The 18,363-nt window shown below is 48.9% G+C and overlaps 8 protein-coding genes across 8 annotated transcripts; 4 read left to right on the forward strand and 4 right to left on the reverse strand.

Annotated features, from left to right (window-relative positions):
• Positions 1–200: 200 nt before the first annotated feature.
• LCP9604111_759 (uncharacterized protein) lies at positions 201–935 on the reverse strand (the record flags this gene model as incomplete). Its single annotated transcript, XM_039071316.1, has 1 exon — positions 201–935. One exon carries the CDS (start codon positions 933–935, stop codon positions 201–203), a length of 735 nt encoding a protein of 244 aa, XP_038933307.1.
• Positions 936–1,599: 664 nt separating this feature from the next.
• LCP9604111_770 (uncharacterized protein) lies at positions 1,600–3,252 on the reverse strand (the record flags this gene model as incomplete). Its single annotated transcript, XM_039071427.1, has 1 exon — positions 1,600–3,252. One exon carries the CDS (start codon positions 3,250–3,252, stop codon positions 1,600–1,602), a length of 1,653 nt encoding a protein of 550 aa, XP_038933318.1.
• A 1,855-nt stretch (positions 3,253–5,107) lies between these two features.
• Positions 5,108–7,113, forward strand: LCP9604111_781 (glycoside hydrolase family 13 protein; the record flags this gene model as incomplete). Its single annotated transcript, XM_039071538.1, has 5 exons — positions 5,108–5,479; positions 5,545–5,674; positions 5,729–6,146; positions 6,198–6,539; positions 6,594–7,113. The coding sequence occupies 5 exons, from the start codon at positions 5,108–5,110 to the stop codon at positions 7,111–7,113; spliced, it is 1,782 nt and encodes a 593-aa protein (XP_038933329.1).
• Positions 7,114–7,550: 437 nt separating this feature from the next.
• LCP9604111_793 (Zn(II)2Cys6 transcription factor) lies at positions 7,551–9,351 on the forward strand (the record flags this gene model as incomplete). Its single annotated transcript, XM_039071650.1, has 3 exons — positions 7,551–8,434; positions 8,497–8,944; positions 8,995–9,351. The coding sequence occupies 3 exons, from the start codon at positions 7,551–7,553 to the stop codon at positions 9,349–9,351; spliced, it is 1,689 nt and encodes a 562-aa protein (XP_038933341.1).
• A 780-nt stretch (positions 9,352–10,131) lies between these two features.
• On the forward strand, positions 10,132–10,649 carry LCP9604111_804 (uncharacterized protein; the record flags this gene model as incomplete). The annotated part of the gene is made up of 2 exons (XM_039071761.1): positions 10,132–10,185; positions 10,248–10,649. 2 exons carry the CDS (start codon positions 10,132–10,134, stop codon positions 10,647–10,649), a joined length of 456 nt encoding a protein of 151 aa, XP_038933352.1.
• Positions 10,650–12,828: 2,179 nt separating this feature from the next.
• On the forward strand, positions 12,829–14,631 carry LCP9604111_815 (CAZyme family GH49; the record flags this gene model as incomplete). Its single annotated transcript, XM_039071872.1, has 1 exon — positions 12,829–14,631. The coding sequence occupies one exon, from the start codon at positions 12,829–12,831 to the stop codon at positions 14,629–14,631; it is 1,803 nt and encodes a 600-aa protein (XP_038933363.1).
• A 123-nt stretch (positions 14,632–14,754) lies between these two features.
• On the reverse strand, positions 14,755–16,476 carry LCP9604111_826 (uncharacterized protein; the record flags this gene model as incomplete). Its single annotated transcript, XM_039071983.1, has 2 exons — positions 14,755–16,051; positions 16,109–16,476. 2 exons carry the CDS (start codon positions 16,474–16,476, stop codon positions 14,755–14,757), a joined length of 1,665 nt encoding a protein of 554 aa, XP_038933374.1.
• A 178-nt stretch (positions 16,477–16,654) lies between these two features.
• LCP9604111_837 (ABC transporter C family protein) lies at positions 16,655–17,667 on the reverse strand (the record flags this gene model as incomplete). Its single annotated transcript, XM_039072094.1, has 3 exons — positions 16,655–16,743; positions 16,801–16,818; positions 16,911–17,667. The coding sequence occupies 3 exons, from the start codon at positions 17,665–17,667 to the stop codon at positions 16,655–16,657; spliced, it is 864 nt and encodes a 287-aa protein (XP_038933385.1).
• Positions 17,668–18,363: the final 696 nt, after the last annotated feature.

The raw sequence follows: 18,363 nt of genomic DNA on the forward strand, positions 1-18,363 counted from the left end.
AAGATTTGTTAATTTATAGGGTGTCATTGACAAGCTGTCTGGGCGTAATGGTTGATATACTTGCACCTAAGATATACCAATACACTACCGAAATCCAGAATATAACAGCGTCCGAAGCTTCATAGAAATGCCCATCTATATACTGTGTGGTAAAATACAAAATCTAAAGATACCTGCTTTTTCAAGCCGAGCCCCCAAGTCTAGACATCATACTCAACCGCCTCGACAGTCGGCACTTTATGAAGCTTAATATCAAAGAACTGAGCGACAAGCTGCACACAATCCCAAATAACCTGGACCTCCTCCTTAGGGACACCAAGGCGCCTCGTACCACGAATGTGCCAATGAGTCTCCTTGGGCAGATTCTGAATCATGATACCAGGCAGCACAACAAGCTCAGTATCAACATCATCCAAGATCTGACGATCTGACAAGAACAGCCCGTAAGTAATCTCCTTGGACAGCCAAGAAAAGTCCTTATGCGCACTGAACAAATCCAGCGTGCCAGTAGTGTTGCGCGCATACAGTTTCTGGAGCCACCCAGTGCCGCGCTCGTGGTTGGCCTCGTCGCATTGCCATCCCTCGCGAGTGAAGGTGAAATCCTTGTCCTCGTCGCGCTCAACCTCGGTAATGGCCAGGATTGACTCAATGGGCTTGCATACTCCGATAATAGGCACGGCTTTGACAAGCGCCTCGCGCAGTCGGCGGATCAGGGCTTGTCGGGCTGCTGAGGTCGCATATTCTGCTTGCTGGGTGAGGTGGAGGTAGAGCTGGTCTGCTCGCTCTGGGTCTGGGCCGGCGGCTAGTGTGGTAATGGCTAGTATGTACCATTTATCGCTGCCCAGACTGGTAGTTTTGAAGCGGTTCTCTAGCTCAGTGAAAAGTTGGCGGTATCCGGGTTGGACTTCCGCTGTTGTTGCCGTGGAGAAACTCATGGTTGTTCTTGGTTGGTATGGTAGAAGAATTGAAACGATTTTAGGCTTCAGCTGCAGAAAGTTGCCGGCTCGGATTGGTAATCGAGAGAACATGCCAAGGTGGCGTATATTGTATGATTACAGCGTTTAAGACAACGTCAAGTTGGTGATTTCATCAATCGTAGTACACCCCGATGGCCGAAGTGGGTCGCGGCAAATTCAAAGCATTTTGTATGATATCACACCACTTCTGTTTCCTTTCCAGGGTAGTGATATGCTCGGCTTTACGAGAAAACATCAAGATAGATTGTTCCTACGTTAATTGCTTCTTTAGTTAGCTCAGGCTTTACCGCCTGCTCACTGTGATCTGCTCCCTGATGGTTACATAAGCGTATTGTCCCGCCGACCTCGGTCCCGAGATGCCGTCCAAGTGCCGGCGCTGGCTCGGGAGCACCCGCATCCTTCCCGCTCGGTACCCAGCGCAACAATAGTACACGATCTCTTCAGGTGTCTTACTCTATAGGATATTGTCTAGAATTTACTTTCAACGTACACTATTGAAAACATATATTCTTGTCTCGTAGAAGCATGAAACTAAATACACATTGGCAAACATATAATATGTGGTCATCCCATATCGCAACAGATACAAATCAGACTATATGCTGCCACGGACTTCCAATTCTCATTTATCTTCCTTTGTCTCGATGACTTCCTTCTCTTCCTTTGTCTCGATGCCTTCCTTGGTCTCTTCCTCGTGGAAAAGGTTGACCTTGGTAGACGCGAACTTGCGGGCGGAGACCTTTTGTTCGAACAAAGCGTCCATCTCGGCATAAGTACGACCCTTGGGTTCTGGTAGGCGGAAGAACGACCAGATGAAGGAGGCAAGGCATAATCCACCCCAGAAGAAGCCGGCCTTTCCTCTCCAGTTCCAGCCATCCACATTCAGCATATACGGGATCACCACCCCGTTGAAGATGCTGAAGCAGTTGTACAGATTGCGGGCGAGAACCACGGTCTTGATGCGAAGCCGGATTGTAGGAATTTCGGACACGAGTGAATAGCAAACAGGCCCGGCCGAGGAATCATAAATGAAGGTGTAGACCAAGAGCATGGAGCCGGTCGCCCAGGAGGTAGCCGACGTTGAAGGGGCAATCGCGATAAATCCGATTACAAAGAGGATGACGCAAAGAACAGCCAGACTGTAGACATACAAAGTTCGTCGACCAAGATAGGACATGAGAACCCAGGAGAAGAGAGTGCCAAAGAAACCGATTGCGTATTGAGCCAAGGACATGTTGAATGACTGAGAGACGGGCAATCCGGCTCGCTGGTAGAAAACAGTCGAGTATGCCATCAGACCGGCTCCGCAGAGATTCTGTGCTGCCCAGATCAAACATGAGATCTCGGTCCGGCGGAGATTGGTACCGCGGAAACAATCGAAGTAGCTGGTACCTTCATTCAGCTGTTTCTCGACCTCGTTGGTATGGATGATCATGGCTACAGTCTCCTCCGCATTGAAGTCGGTGTTTCCTCTAGACGTTAACCTTGTAAGAGATTTGACGGCCTCCTGTAGTCGGCCCTTCCGGACGAGCCACCAGGGGCTCTCTGGAGCCATCAGAACGCCAATGAAGATCGGAACGGGCCAAATCCACTGGATGGCAAATGGAATGCGGTAAGCCCATTCGTCATTTCGAGACTCCAGACCCTTCAAGACGCCCGAGGCAATCAACTGCCCCATTACCCAGCAGAGGTTGACGTAAGTTGTGAGGTAGGCACGTAGGGCGACAGGGCAGACTTCGGACGCATAAGTGACAGACAGGGTCTGGTAGACTCCCAGAGGGATACCCATTAGGATCTCACCGACCAGCAGCGTCTCAACATTGGGGGCAAAGAATAGAATGAAGATGAAGGCCATTGTGGCAATGAGAGATCCCAACATGGTCTTGCGGTACCCAAATCGTTCGGAGACGATACCGTTGGCAAACAATCCCAGGATCTGACCACAATTCATAGCATTGGATAATCCTGCTTGCCATGCTGCCGAGAGCCCTTGGGAGCCATCTGAAAGTGTGTGTCCATATTTTTGGTTGAAGGCGGGGAAACCGTAGAACGATCCCATGAGCACGACGTCGTAACCCTCCATCACAATTGCTGTCGAGATCAGAACAGACCATCCAATTGCCTTCGGGTACAGCTTCAAAGCCTGCCACAGTGACATGCGGTGTTCTTTGTCGGTGGCGATCTGGGCCTCCTGGACCAATGTACCAGGATCGACGTCCATTGGCGACTTGTCGTCGGGTGTCTCGACATGCTGGGCAGCCGATTTGAAATCCATCTCGTTGATTCAGAGGGGCGAGGTGTTGAAAAAACGAGGAAGGTGATATTGGTTCCCACGAGGGTGGATGAATTCTGAGCGACTAAGCGTGCACCAACTCTATATATATCATCTTCCAGAAATGATATTTCTAAAATATGAAGTACATCGGAACTTCCGTCGGCGTTAATTTTGCTTTTTCCAAAAGGGGGTACGAGTTTTCTCCCCGGATCTCGGTGTGATCATAGGCTTCCCGGGCCGAAGAACGGCCGTTCGTATTGCAGTGGCTTGTGACTGAGGAATGTTCGAAAAGCCGACTGATCATGTTGTCCCTCTGTAAAGCCAGGGTAATGAGAGGAAGCTTTTCACATCGTATGAAACCAGCAGCGACAAGCAATCCGATGCGGCTTCAATAACGAACGAAAACAGAGAATCGGTAAAATTTCCTGTAAACAGACTCCGTTGCCCTAAGGCTGAGACACGGGGTAATTTGCTCTTCCCAGTGGCTTAGGCGGGGAAGCGACGGGGTAAAAAATCTGGTTGGCCATCCCACATTGCAGAAACTGGGGAAATGTGCAAGTCAAGGACCGGCCCTTCTACGGAGCTGCACCCCGACCTAGCAAGGTTCGACTAATGCGGTCTTGATAATCCTGGTAAACACATCTTGCAACTTGAACATGCGAACCGTGCGGGCCGTGCATTCGATCTGGATTGGCCGCCAATTTGGTAATAATTGGAAAGAAATATGACAGTGACACGGGAGGGAGTTTGCCACGGAACTCTGTTGGTCAAGTGACCCGACATTACCCCGTCCACTTCATTAATTGCGGGGTCCCCAGAAACTCGGCTGACCCCGTGGTTTCCCGGCTCCGGAGTCAGAGGCCCAACCCCCGAAGCGACATGGAAGACAGACTCAATGTATAACAAAGCAAGGTACGAATGATCCGAGTTCGACGAACTGCATATTTTTCTAAGTTTCTCCACAGCCAACTTTGAACGGACCTTACTGTACAGGAAGAAGTCAAGAGCAAAAAATATATTAATACCATGACGACGCCTTGACAGTGCACACCGACTTGGCATGGAATCGGAATCAAACAGGATTTGTTGGCCCACCCGCTGCCGTCACCGACGAGATCGGAAACAGAGCACTCATACTCGCTTCGATCACTGGGATGAATACTGCTCTCGAAGAAATAGTTCCATAGCTGCTGTCAACTGCTGCGGGTTCAACAAAGGCCGCTCGAAAAACACATGTTCCACGCAGCTACCAGTTTTGAGCAGTCGGTGAAACTCGCAGAGCCATGGTCTCATCATTTTGTGGCCTTCGCTGACTCCACGACCCTGTAAAGGTGCTGGACATTATATTTGCGTAACGGGCGGGCAGATATCACATGAACGCTGTTCAAGCTCGCTAAAGTCTTCCACGCGCATGGTTGATGAGTGGGGTTGCTTGGCGCTCGTTCGGCTCGCGTAAGTTCGAACGGGTGGCACTCGGATTACCTTCTAGGTACGGAGTCCTCCGTAGTGAGCTGGTCACCTGCGAGAGTGGAACTTTTCGCTTCTATGATGATCTGTATGTGCATCTTCAATAGGCAGCTATCCCGTGACTATAGGTTCAATATTCGGAGCGGGTAAAGACCTGGGGAAATTCCGAGGGCGGATAATCGGAGTTTACTGGGGAAAAAGGCATTGTAGGGCTCTCGGGCTAATCATCTCGGAACGGGCTATCATCGGTGTTACTGCGGAGTAGATCTTACAATTGGGAGATTGCCCATCAGAAGGCCCTTATAAATCCGCTCGCTCACTTGCAGATTGAACATTTCAAGAGAATTTTCTATTGATCTTTTCCTCTCGTTTTGTTTGCAATCTCAAAATGGGCTCAATCGATAATTCTATAGACGCGAACGCCGTCGCTGGACGACGGACCGCTAAGGCTTGGTGGAAAGAGTCCTCGGTGTACCAAATTTACCCAGCTTCTTTCAAGGATAGTAATGGCGACGGCGTGGGTGATATTCCCGGAATCACCTCCAAGTTGGACTACATCCACAAACTCGGCGTGGATATTGTCTGGCTTAGTCCCGTATTTAAATCACCCCAGGTCGACATGGGTTACGATATTTCGGACTACTACAGTATTCACGCGCCATACGGCACTGTCGAGGATGTCGACGATTTGATCCTAAAGCTTCATGAGCGGAAAATGAAACTTGTGATGGACCTCGTCGTCAACCACACATCCGACCAGGTTTGTCCCACTTCCTCCCTACCATGTGAATACACGGATAAGGAAACTAACATACACATTTTTAGCACGAATGGTTCCGCGAGGCCCGTTCCTCGGTAGACAGTCCTTACCGCGATTGGTATATCTGGAAGAAACCAGTGTTTGGCGCCGATGGCAAGCGTCAGCCGCCAAACAACTGGGTGTCCTACTTTGGAGGTAAATTCTCACACAATGCCTCAGTGTCTTATCAAGTAACTGACATCGATATAGGCAGCGCCTGGGAGTTCGATGAAGCGTCTGGAGAGTACTATCTCCACCTTTTTGCCACAGAACAACCCGACCTGAATTGGGAGAATCCCAAAGTCCGAGACGCTGTACACAAGATTATTCGGTTCTGGTTGGACAAAGGTGTAGACGGATTCCGAATGGATGTCATCAACTTCATCAGCAAGGACCCGTTGTTGCCAAATGCGCCGATCAGCAACCCAGATTCTGAGTGGCAAAGTGGTGCACAGTACTATGCCTGCGGTCCAAAGCTGCATGAATATCTGCGGGACATTGGAAGCATTCTGAAAGAATATGACGCATTTTCCGTCGGCGAAATGCCTGAAGTCAACGACGTGAAGGAAATCCTGAACGCCGTAGGATACGACCGTGGTGAACTGAACATGATATTCCACTTCGAAATGTGAGTGATCTGGCTTATTTGGCTCAAACACATTGGCTAACCAGCTCGAAGCGTTTCACTGGACCACGGACCAGGAGGTAAGTTTACCAGCGGTAATTGGGAAATGCAAGATCTCAAAGCCATCGTGTCAAAGTGGCAAACATTCATGCACCAAAACAATGGATGGAACGCATTGTATCTCGAGAATCACGACCAGCCGCGGACAGTTTCCCGGTTCGCGTCTGACAAACTTGAAGACCGGACTCTGTCCGCGAAGATGCTGGCCACTTTCTTGGGCTTCCAGAGCGGTACTGTTTTCATTTACCAGGGCCAGGAGCTCGGCATGCCTAATGTGCCAAATGGATGGGCGATTGAGAAGTACCAGGATATCGAAACACTGAACCATTGGCAAGAGTAAGCATGTCCGTCTATTCCAAACACGGTGCGACCACTAACGGATCTTTACAGAATTGTATCCACGAAGCCGGAAGATAATGATCTGCACTCCACTAGTCTTGCCGAATATCGGAAGAAATCGAGAGATAATGGCCGGACTCCCATGCAATGGGACGCCTCTACTTACGCCGGCTTCTCCGATGCCAAGCCTTGGATCTCCGTGCACGATGATTATCCAGTCTGGAATGCGTCGATCCAGGTGGATGATCAGCAGAGTGTATATCACTACTGGTCGAATGTTCTGCGCTTGAGAAAGGAATTCCCCGATGTTCTAGTATACGGATCGTTCGAGCTCATTTCCCCTGAGAACCCTGACGTGTTTGCCTACACTCGCACCTCCGAGACCGGCAGCCTTGCGCTTGCAGTGATCAACTTCCGGGCTAGCGAGATATCGTGGACCATTCCGGAACAGGTCAAGAAACTATGGTCCTCCGGGTCGATTGCTCTGTCCAACTATCCCCAGAACAAACGATCTGTGGTGGATAGTGACATTGCCCTTGCACCTTTCGAGGCATTTTTGTGGTTGGCTTAATATGTTGTGGCTGGGCAAACCCCGACCATGCCGTGAAATACATAGTTCTTTGGGGCTTTTCGTTTCATGTGATCATCATACGTTTTCCGTAAATTCCCTACCGTGTCATTCGAGCAATTGCGTAAAACTGTGGACCTTTTTGAGCACTCCAATTGGCTAGAAACTCCGTCTAATAGTCAAGAAGCGGCCCAAAACCAGCCCCGAAGAAGGCCCGTACCTATCAAGTGCATCTCCACCTGACCAGACCTGACCTGACTGACCATCGCACCAGACCCGCGTGGATTTGCGGGGTTATGGCTACATCCAACGGTGGTCGGTAAAAATTGCCCAGTCCTTTTCGGTTTAGAGAGACACCCCGCAAATAAATATGAAAGCCGATGAACATAACTCCGTAATAAGCGTACATTTGCGCACTGATCGGGCTGATTTCGGCAACAATGAGTGCCTCTATTCGACCCACGCAACAGCGCACCCCGGCCTGCGACAATTGTCGCCGACGCAAGGTCCGATGTAATCGCGAGCAACCTTGTGGAAAATGTCAGGAGGTGTTTCTCAATTGCCAGTACACCTCCGTCCCCCGACGGAAAGGACCCAAAGGCCCCACGGCTCCTGTGTTAAGCTCGCTGTCTTCATCAAGCAACCATTCATCTCCACACACATCAAGTGTCTCGTTCGCGGCAAGTGACGCAGGACACGCAGATGCTGTCGGTCCTCCCTCTGAGTCAAATCTTGAGGACCAATGGACGTTTTTACCAACGACAGAATGCCCAGACACACGCTTCGTGGGCCTCCTCAAGAGTCCGACATTTCCTACTGCAGCATGCCAGAGGATATCCCCCGTCTTGTTGCAGGCTCATGTCGACATCTTTCTCAAACATCTCTACCCGATCATGCCAGTATTCGATGCCGACACAGTGACAGTTGAATGCATGAGCCCTGAAGCCCTGTCACCGAGACGATATGCTTTCATCGTTGCGCTGTGTGCGGCGACTCATCTGCAGCTGAAGCTTGACATATCGGAGGGTGGCACTATCGAAGAACTTTCATTGTCTGGCCAAAGCCTAATCGAGCAAGCCATACAAGCGCTACAAGAATTCGACCCCCTTGACGAACCGCACACCGATACGCTGCTTGCCTTCTTTTTTTTGTTCTCGGCGTACGGCAACCTGGACAAACATAACCATGCCTGGCATTACTTGAGCCAAAGTATCTCATTTGCCCACCTCTTGAACCTGCACCAAGAACCAAGCTACCTAGCCCAAGATCCTGAAACGGCCGAGTTGAGGAGAAGGATTTACTGGCTACTCTTCATTACCGAGAGGTATGCTTTGCCCCTATACTATATCCTATCGCGCATACGTACTTGCTAACTTTGTACGACAGAGCGTATGCCTTACAGCGTAACATGCCAATCACACTACGAGGACGCATCCAGAAGCCGACCGTCTTCACGTCCAATTCCCCTGCACTGGCTTATGGATTCGTGAATTTGATTTCAGTCTTCGAAAAGATCCCATCTAGCTTTTACGACTGGAATGCGAGTGCCGCGGGCTCTCTCGGTGACTCTGCGATGATAAATCCTATATATCAATCGGTTGCCCTTTCCACCCCTTTGCTGGCTGAATACAACGAAACCCAGAAAGTCGATCTAATCGTCACGCGGCAGTGGCTGCAAACACGTTTATGGAAGGTAGTAAGCGATCAAGTCGACTCAACCTGCCATCAGGGAGCTGTCGTGCCGTTAGATCTCCCAATAACGGCAGGGAAGTCCGTAATGGCTCTGATGTCGACTGTTGCACAAAAGTCAGCTGATGCGCATGGGATAGGCATCGTAAGTAATTGTCTCAGCGGAAATCGGCCCTCTGCTTATCAGTATTGTAGGAACAAAAGCTCTACGACATTGGAGAGACTGTGTCATTGCTCGCACATGTGTTACTTCCCAGGAAAAACGACGGCGTTGGAGAGCTATTCGCGCACGCCCAAACCGTTTTATGCGGCATCATCGACCTCCTGTCGAATATTCGCGGAGGACAGTCGTATCTATTTTCTTCGCTTCTTCAGCAGTCCCACGCCATACTTGGCCTCGAGGCCCTGCCGCCGCACTTAGCGTTCCCTTCCTACTGGAATCCCACTCTAGCTGATAATGATGGTTCCTTGCCCGGACCAGATGATTGTATGTCACTACAACGTTACAAAACTTTTAAAGACAATTGCTTCGACCCGAAATTGTCGACATGAAATAGGAGTCGACAAGCGGAATCGGTGAGCCATTGACTCTTGCAATGCAAAGTTGCATATGGATATTCCCCTTTGCCCATCCACGCTACAACCAGGAAGCTACAACCAGGAATCTGGAGAATGCTTTCCCACGAAGGTTGGCTCGGATTTCCAATTGTTAGGCCACAATTTGCCAATCGGAATCTCGAGTCTAGTCCGTGGCATTAGTTGGCTGAGCGTGATCCCCAATACCTAGGTATTCAAGAGGGACTAGGACAGACCACAGAGCAGACGCTGAAGTGGCGAAGTGACCAGTCCGAGGATGAGGGGGGTTTGAGACGGATGTTGTAATATATGAATTGTACGATATGATGAATATATGTAGCAACCGAAAGAGGAGTCCTTTCGTGTATATATATCTCTCTTGTCAAGACAGATTTCCGTCTTTAAGTACAGAATGCAATCAACCTACCACATGAGACCGAAACATTGAATGTTTGTTCTAGGACTTAATAGCCAGCGCTAGAAACTAAGAACGATCATCGACCATTTAATGCAAAACGGCCTAGGCTATCCGAACGAATTGTCTATGACGCTTAATTACATTATTTGGCTAGTGAAGCACCGGCTCAGCTCCATATAAGCTGTACATCAAGAAGCGCATAATATCAAAACAATGCCTCTGATCATTCCTACAACCTTGTGCCTTCCTGCATGCTGATGATCACGTGGTGTGACTGGTTTCATTGCAAAGGTGCCCCTTGCTACCCATGTTCCCCGACCAAGAATGTCAGATTAGAGATGTCTTCATTACCACGTCCGATAAGTTGGCCCCCTGTTGGAGATGTTAGAACGGTACTCCACACTCCCTTGCCCTATTGCCATAATGTTGCCTGACGTTTCAACAATAACAATAGGAAGACAACCAACCCAACCCACTGAGCTCAGTCGATGGGTACTCAGACAATATCGCACCCAACGTGGGCTATTCCAGCGTGAGGGACGTTCAAGGCCAACTGATCTCAGGGGGGATTACTGGAATTGTGGAGCTCCTTGACGATGGGACTGCACTCAAGGCACCATATCCAGGTTCTGAGATCGAAAACAATATCATAGATATCGCCAAAGAAGCCAGTATCTATCGTCGCATTGGACCGCATAAGAGGCTTGTTCGGATGCTAGGTCATTCCAGGGAAGGTCTTGTGCTTGAATATATGAAAAACGGTGATCTCAAGACATATGGCTCACGACTCGGTATCGACGAGCCTCAAATTGAAATGGGCGTACCAAGTCGCAGAGGCTGTCGATCTCTTGCATAGAAACGGAACTATCCATTGCAATATCAAACCACGAAATCTTCTGTTAGATACAGCCTTCGACATCAAGATTATTGACTTCTCTGGTTCTTCACTAGATGGTTCGAAGCCAGCCTCTGGTGAAGGAACCCGATTTTTTCTTCCACGACATTGGAGAGAGCAACCGACGGTGGCGACAGATCTTTTCGCACTAGGGTCGACTCTCTATGAGATTACTCAAGGCACCAGCCCGTATGAGGAGCTTCCTAGTAATGAGGTTGAAAGATTTTTTACTCAAAAAGAGTTCCCCGATATATCTGGTATAGTATGTGGACAAATCATCAAACAATGTTGGCTATCTCAGATTGATTCAGCAGCGGATGTGAAAACTGCCGTCTGGGATATTATCTCTCGCACATCCAAGGTTGACTGTATCCCTCACCTCGATGGTTTGGACACTGCTCAGGATATGTTGATTGGCTTGGTTTATCCTTAGAGTTGGGGTAGTCCCACCGTTCTGTCTTGTCTTGGTATACCCGCAAGTTGTCAGGCCTAGCCATCCTCGACCATGTACCCACCTCCTTGCACCGCTACTTACATCGCTCCTTCCAGCAGGTTAATTTTTACGATATTGTATTTCAACATAGCGAGAAAGTATGAGAACAGTATGGGGTAGTTCCTTACGATTTTTGTGCCGAAAGAGTGGGTAAAGAAATTGAGCGAAGGGAGCCACGAAGCTCTCTGAATAGCCCCTTGAATGGAAAAGGACTCAGCAACAGAGGCCCGAGGTCGCACTTGGGGCAAAGAGAGGTCTGTCGACCTGCATGAGGTGTACCAAACTGCATGAAGATAGTCAAAGTTCCGAAGCATGCCTGCATGCCACAGACGCAATAATAAAAACCTTGTTCAATCTCAATGCCATGCGAATCCGAGAGCTGGCCGAGTTGACAGAGCTGGAATTAGCCGTCGGAGTATAATTTCAGCACTGGTTCTTGTAAATGACAGAAAATCTGCACGTGGAAAATTGTCGGCGAACGGAAGCCGTGACGAATGAGAAGATGATGCAGAAGCATTGAGGAGCTGTCGTACGTCATGGGGTCTTGGTATACCGAGATTTTCTCAACAGTCATTCGCAGTTGGCAAAACTTTGTTTCTTATTGTGAAGAGACTCCGAATCCCGGAGTCTGACAAGCGGGCTCCGGGGCTGTTCCTGATTTGTTTCGGGCCTTCTCCGGGCAGTTTGGTTTGCGGGGAACGGACCAGGGTGGTTTGCGGGGACCCCACGCGGCTGATTTTGTGACGAACGAAAACCACGCTTGCCTGGATTGGTACGTAGGCGGCTTCCATTGGTCATTCTCGAAGGATTGGTTTCCACTGCGTAACGAACTATACATAGATAGCGGATTTTTATGGAATTACTCGGAATCAAGTACAACGTACGATGGACAATTCGGTGTGGTACTCTATGCCGAGAAAACCCCGTCGAGGACCTGACGACGAGTGAAATCGACGAGATAACCCACTTTGACATCCCAAATGGTCGAAAAAGCGGAGCTTGGGTGTACTTTTGATTTGAACCGAGCCCCCTGGAGGACCCATATCTCATTTGCAACATAGGAGAATGAATGGGTTGGATTACTGGTAGGAGCTATACTAATCATATTACTCCCTTGCTGGAAGGGGCTCTTCGTCTCTGTGTTAGTAAGAGTCCCATTGTTATGCCAGATAAGACGCGGCATACTACACTAGTACTATGGGGTAATTAATTTAACGAACTTGGCATTCGCGTAATGGAATGGCTCTCAAACCCTCAACCGTCAATCCCTACACTAAGTATGCGGTAGGCCCCCTCCATGGCATCATCAACAAGACTGAATAATACCGGTCAACCGTCATATGCCGCACGAACACCTCTCGGAGCTTCCGGCATAAGCTGATCCCCCCCCCTTAATCTAAACTTTCATCTAATCCAAACCCGATTTAATTGTTGGTTAGATCAGGCAGCCCTATTTTAAAAAATAATAATAAATTCCGTCTTAATATGTAAAAATACCAAAATAAATAACACACCAACTATGCACGAGAATTCACGAGTGGAGGCGGGTGAATCCTTCAGGTATATAAAAACCGTTGTATAAAGACTGCTTTGCCCCCTTGCTTGGATAGAATAACAATCAATTCAGCCAGCATCCATTCCTTCACTATGATTACTCTCAAATCTTTTCTACTCCCTGCTATCGGGCTGCAAACCCTAGCTGGGGCGTTTGTTCTACCCCGAGAAACGGATTCTACCCCCAATACACACTGTGGCTCGGATTTCTGTACCTGGTGGCACGACACGGCCGAGATAAACACAGCCACTGCTGTCGAAGCAGGCAATGTCCGGCAATCTCACCAATATCTCGTTCAGGTTGCCGCTGCTGGGTCGAACACCTCATACGATTCCTTCGTCTACGAAAGCATTCCTCGCAATGGCAACGGAAAAATCCAGACCCCCGGAGATACCAGCGACACATTCAGCGGCGACGATGGAATTTCAATTGAGATTGATGCTGGCATCAATATGGCGTGGTCCCAGTTTGAATATAGTGAGGATGTCGATGTCACCATTTCCCGCAGAGACGGTCAGGATGTTGGCATGGACCTTATCATTCGGCCGAGTACCATTGCGTATGAACTCAGTTACGCGGACAATGCAGTGATCATCCGTGTCCCTGCTGATGAAAACGGACGCAAGTTTTCCGTGGAGTTCGGCAACGACCTTTACACCTTCCGGTCTGATGGAGAAGCTTATACCACCGACGGATCAGGGGAAGTCGTTGGGATTGAACCCATCAACGCTCTGCTCATCTTCGCCAGCCCATTCCTCTCAAGTGATCTTATCCCAGCCAGCGATGGTGCCGACACCGTGGTGATGACACCTGGTGCATTCACCGCAAATGACATTGGCTCGGCATCTATTGTCTACTTCCCGCCCGGCGTGTACTATATCGACTCGGACCCTCTGGGTGAAGCTCACATCAAGCTCGATCCTAACACCTACTGGGTGTACCTTGCCCCTGGAGCGTATGTGAAAGGAGGAATCGAATACACCACTACAGCCCAGGACTTTTACGCCACAGGCCACGGTGTTTTGTCTGGGGAAATCTACGTCTACCAAGCAAACGTGGACCAAGGCTACACAGCAGTCAAAGATGACGTGACTAGTCTTCGAATGTGGTGGCACCGGAGCGTCACAAGCGGCCAAATCTGGCACTGTGTCGGACCGACTCTGACTTCGCCCCCGTTCAACACCATGGATTTGATGGATGGAAGTTCCGACCGAGACGACATCTCGGTTGATATCTACGATTACAAGCAGGTCGGGGCCTTCTTCATGCAGACTGATGGCCCTCAGATGTACACCAATGGCAGTGTGCACGATGTCTTCTACCATGTGAACGATGACGCTATCAAGACGTATTATTCTGGAGTCACTGCATCCCGGCTCACAGTGTGGAAGGCCTTCAACGATCCGATCATCCAGATGGGCTGGACACCTCGCGAAGTTTCCGGCGTTACCATCGATACACTCAATATCATCCACTCACGCTATCGCAAGAGCGAGAACGGTGTTCCTTCGGCCATTATTGGTGCTTCGCCAAACTACGACGGCAGCGACAATGTTGATAGCTCCAAGTCAATCAGCATGAGCATTTCCAACGTCTACTGCGAGGGTCCTTGCCCTGGCCTTTTCCGTCTCACTCCTCTGCAGAACTATAAGAACTTCAGTGTAAAGGGAGTATCCTTCCCAGATGGACTGATCGGTGGCAGTGTCCCCGTCGGAGACACCATCATTGCTTCTACAAGTGATACCACTTACGATGGATCGACTAGTCTCTCCATGGAGCTGGACATTTCGGGATGGACCGTCCAAGGGCAAGCAGTGACTGGAGACAATGCAGACTCTTTGGGTCAATTCAACATCAATAGTGCCTACTCTGGACAGTGGTCAATTTCTTCTTGATTGGTATAAGCTATGCTTGACCCCCTTAAGAGTTTGATACGCTCATACTCTTCTCAACCCTCGGTCACTCATTTGTATATATCTTTTTCTTTTTCTTCCTCAGTTTGTTGATATTTTCACTTATTATAAATCCAAATTATTATTCCTTGTCAGCCTCAATTCAAGATACTCACTCTTTACTCCATCCTTCTGCTCGAACCAGATCATTTCCTTGAGCATTTCCTCCAACTGCAGACCCAACCTTGTGACTTGAGCATCTTCTATTACAAACTCCGCTTTTACGATGCCATCACTGCCATCGAGCCAATCAGTAAGATGAGCATCGAATTTTCGGTCATCGGACACATGCTCGAATTTCAAGGTAAACCCCATTGAGCGATCTGTAGCATCGATGAAGAGCGCATCATCTCTGATTTGGACCAATAAGTTATGATACCCAGGATTCCAGTAGTTGCCAGCGTAAGCACTGAGAGGCATTGTCGGTGGCTGCGGAGTATGCCTTTTTGGTCTTTGTTCATTCACTTGGCCCTTCTGGATATCTTGACTTTTTTTCACTTGGGTTTTCTTTTCCTGCTTTTTCTTCTCCTTCTTTCCCTGGTTCTTACTCATTGGATTTGCATCTTTCACCTCGGCCTGGGGTTTTGGACCGCGAATTTTAACAGGTCTTGTGGCTTTGCTTTTGCTGTCATGAGGTCTTTCGTCCATGACTCCAAGGAGATTGTCAATTAGCTTTCGGACAAGGGTCGCCGCAACGCCATTTGCCCCATCTGAGTTTCCCATGATCACAGCACCGAATGAGAAATCAGGGAGAAAGAAGAAGCGACTTCCGAATCCAGAGAATACCCCATTATGGCCGACGACCATATGTCCCCTGTAAAAGTAGATATCCAGACCAGCAGCATATGCTACCGGTGAGGTGTGCCGCTTCCGTCTTCCTGGGTTTGGATTCACAAAAGTTCGCAGGCGAGTGAGTCCTTCATAAACATTTTTATTGATAGGGTCTTCGCGATTCATAAAAGCCTTGACAAATTTGATGAAGTCGTTCACGCTCGAAATGACAGACCCTGCGCCTTGGCCTTCTGGGCAGTCCGGATTTTCTAACCCACGATATGTTGAGTCGGCTCTTTTCCATGTGTAGCCAGTTGCCATGCGGGATTCGAATCCTTTTGATCGTGCGCTGCTGGGTTGAAGAGTAGTTGATGCCATGTCCAGAGGCTTGAAAAATCGCTCTTCGAGGAATGTACCAAAATTCTGTCCGCTCTTGACTTCCACAAGATGGGTTGCCACTGTATACATCATGTTGCAGTAAATATACTTTGATCGAATGGGAGCAGCGACAGGGAGATTCCTGAGGTTTCTCGTAATGGATCGAGCATTGTCTGGCTTCGCCGCTCGCACACTCATATAAGAATCGTTATGGCTGGCGCAATATCATTAGTCTTGAACTCAACCATGAAATTTGAAAAAACTAGCTCACCTAGGCATTCCACTTCTATGACTTAAGATGTCTTCCACGCTGACTCCTTCTGTGTATCCTTTTCCAGACATAACAAAGTCCTCGGGGAGAAGAGTCGACATTACAGCATCGTACTGAATATCCGGGAACATGTCATTATCGGCGACTAGCAATCCCACCGCCGCAGCAGTGAGTGATTTAGCAGACGATGCAATGTCAAACAGCGTATCTGCTGTGCAAGGTATTTCTGGATCCAGGCTCGCATGTCCATATCCCGCAGAGGCAATTTGATCATTGTGTATGATTGCAATCGCCAGCCCCGGGACATGCTGCTGATCTATCAACTCTGTCACATGTGACGCAAACCCTGCCGAGTGCAAAAGATCCATATTGCTGATTTGACGAATTACCGGTGTGCGTTACTGAATGCCACTATAGAGGCCTGTTCATGTAGGTTCCAGCCAGTTTCTTTGCGGGAAAATACCTCAGTTCAAACCTTGAAATGACAGATGCCACCTGGCATGAGAATGGGGGCCGGATTATAACACGCTTGGTCAGCTGCAACGCTTAGTGTGCATGCCAGTGCCAGATAGCTCTCAACGTTGGGCCCTTCGTATCGCCTAACCGGGGCGGTGGGGCTTCAATCCGACTGCTGCCTGTTTGACCATTTAATAGAAATATCACAGGCACTTCTAAGTTGTAGGACTTCATACAATTTCTGTATCCCATGCCTAACAAGAAGACTATATTCTAACGAAAGATAGATACTCATCTACTATTACCATAATTTTAGCCCTTACTGGAGCAAGAGATGCCAAATTACCTCTCGTCTGTCTGCATGCTGTCATATAGCGCCTTGAACAGTGATCCTGGCCGTTCAAGCAGCTCACGCGGTGGGCCTCAACGATACGCCCTTTGTTTGGCACCACGAAGCGATCAAGGTCCAGCGTTGTGTGTAGCTTGTGAACAACAACAATGACAGTGCACGCCTCAAATTCTTTCTGCAGAACCTCGTGTATCAAAGTTTCCGTATCCGCCTCAACACTGCCACCAACCTCATCTATAATGAGGACGCTGCTTGGATTGATTACTGCTCGAACAAGGCAGAACAGCTGCCTCTGTCCATGCGACAAGGTCCCTTCGTTCATATCCTCATCCAGCCCGCCGCGAGACTCGCAAAAGTCCCATAGGCGCACAGACTGAAGTGCCTGAACTAAGCGCTCGTCAGTAGAGACCCTGAGAGGATCAAGGTTCTCGCGGACGGTGCCTTGTAGGAAGAACGGATCTTGGGGAAGGGAGTTGAAGCGAGCACGAACGGCCTGGCGAGTGATGGTGCTGATGTCGATGTCGTCAACGCAAATCGATCCTAATTGAAGCTCCAGCATGCGCAGGAGAGTTGATACCAGGGAAGATTTGCCGCTACCTGTGCGACCGCAGATGGCTACATTTTCACCAGGTGTTATGGAAAGGTTGATGTTCTTGAGTACTGGGTCCGTGGAAGTGTCATAGGATACAGTGAAACCGTTGAATACAATGGCACCCTTTTGCGGGCCATTTGTCGCTGACATGTCCTGTCTCATTGGGCAGGTTCTCGTCTTTTGTGTCGAGAATATAGGTACGGACACGACTGATAGCCCCAAGAGCCATTTCAATCTGCGTCCACTCAGTAACGAGCGTCTGTAGCGAGGTACTGAATGTCACGATTTGATACAGGGCTACGCCGAGATAGCCAGTTGAGCCACTGAGGCTGATATTTGTCACCAAGGCAACGAGAATAATGGCGATTCCAGCGATAAATAGATCCAGTACCATTGTCAGCCATCGCTGGACACACCACAGCAGATATTATGGCTTTTATGACACGTTGGGGGAGTCGTGGACGGATTCAACGTAGTGGCTTGTCCAGCCAAAGGCCCGTCCAGAGGATATACCACCCAAATTTCCAAGAACCGGGAGAAGAGAGGCGCCTTGGCTTCAATATCGAGTATTCGCAGCTGTCTGGATGTGCGCAGATATAGCAGCTGGATGGCCACGATGACTACAATGCACAGTGTAATTGCGATGGCGACGTAGCCAGAGGCGATGAATAAGAATAAGATGACCGCCGACATGATGACTATCATCGAAATACGATCTTTGAAAAATCGAAAGACTTTCCAACTAGAATAAGTCAATAGGTACAAAGCTATCTGCACTGGATCATAATAACTAACGAAAACAACTTATTCACACAAAGGTAGGTTGTAGCAAGCTACAACGTTCTTCTCAAGGTATAA

This window comes from Penicillium roqueforti (genome assembly GCF_015533775.1).
Source record: "Penicillium roqueforti strain LCP96 04111 chromosome Unknown scaffold_01, whole genome shotgun sequence".
Taxonomy (NCBI): Eukaryota; Fungi; Ascomycota; class Eurotiomycetes; order Eurotiales; family Aspergillaceae; genus Penicillium; species Penicillium roqueforti.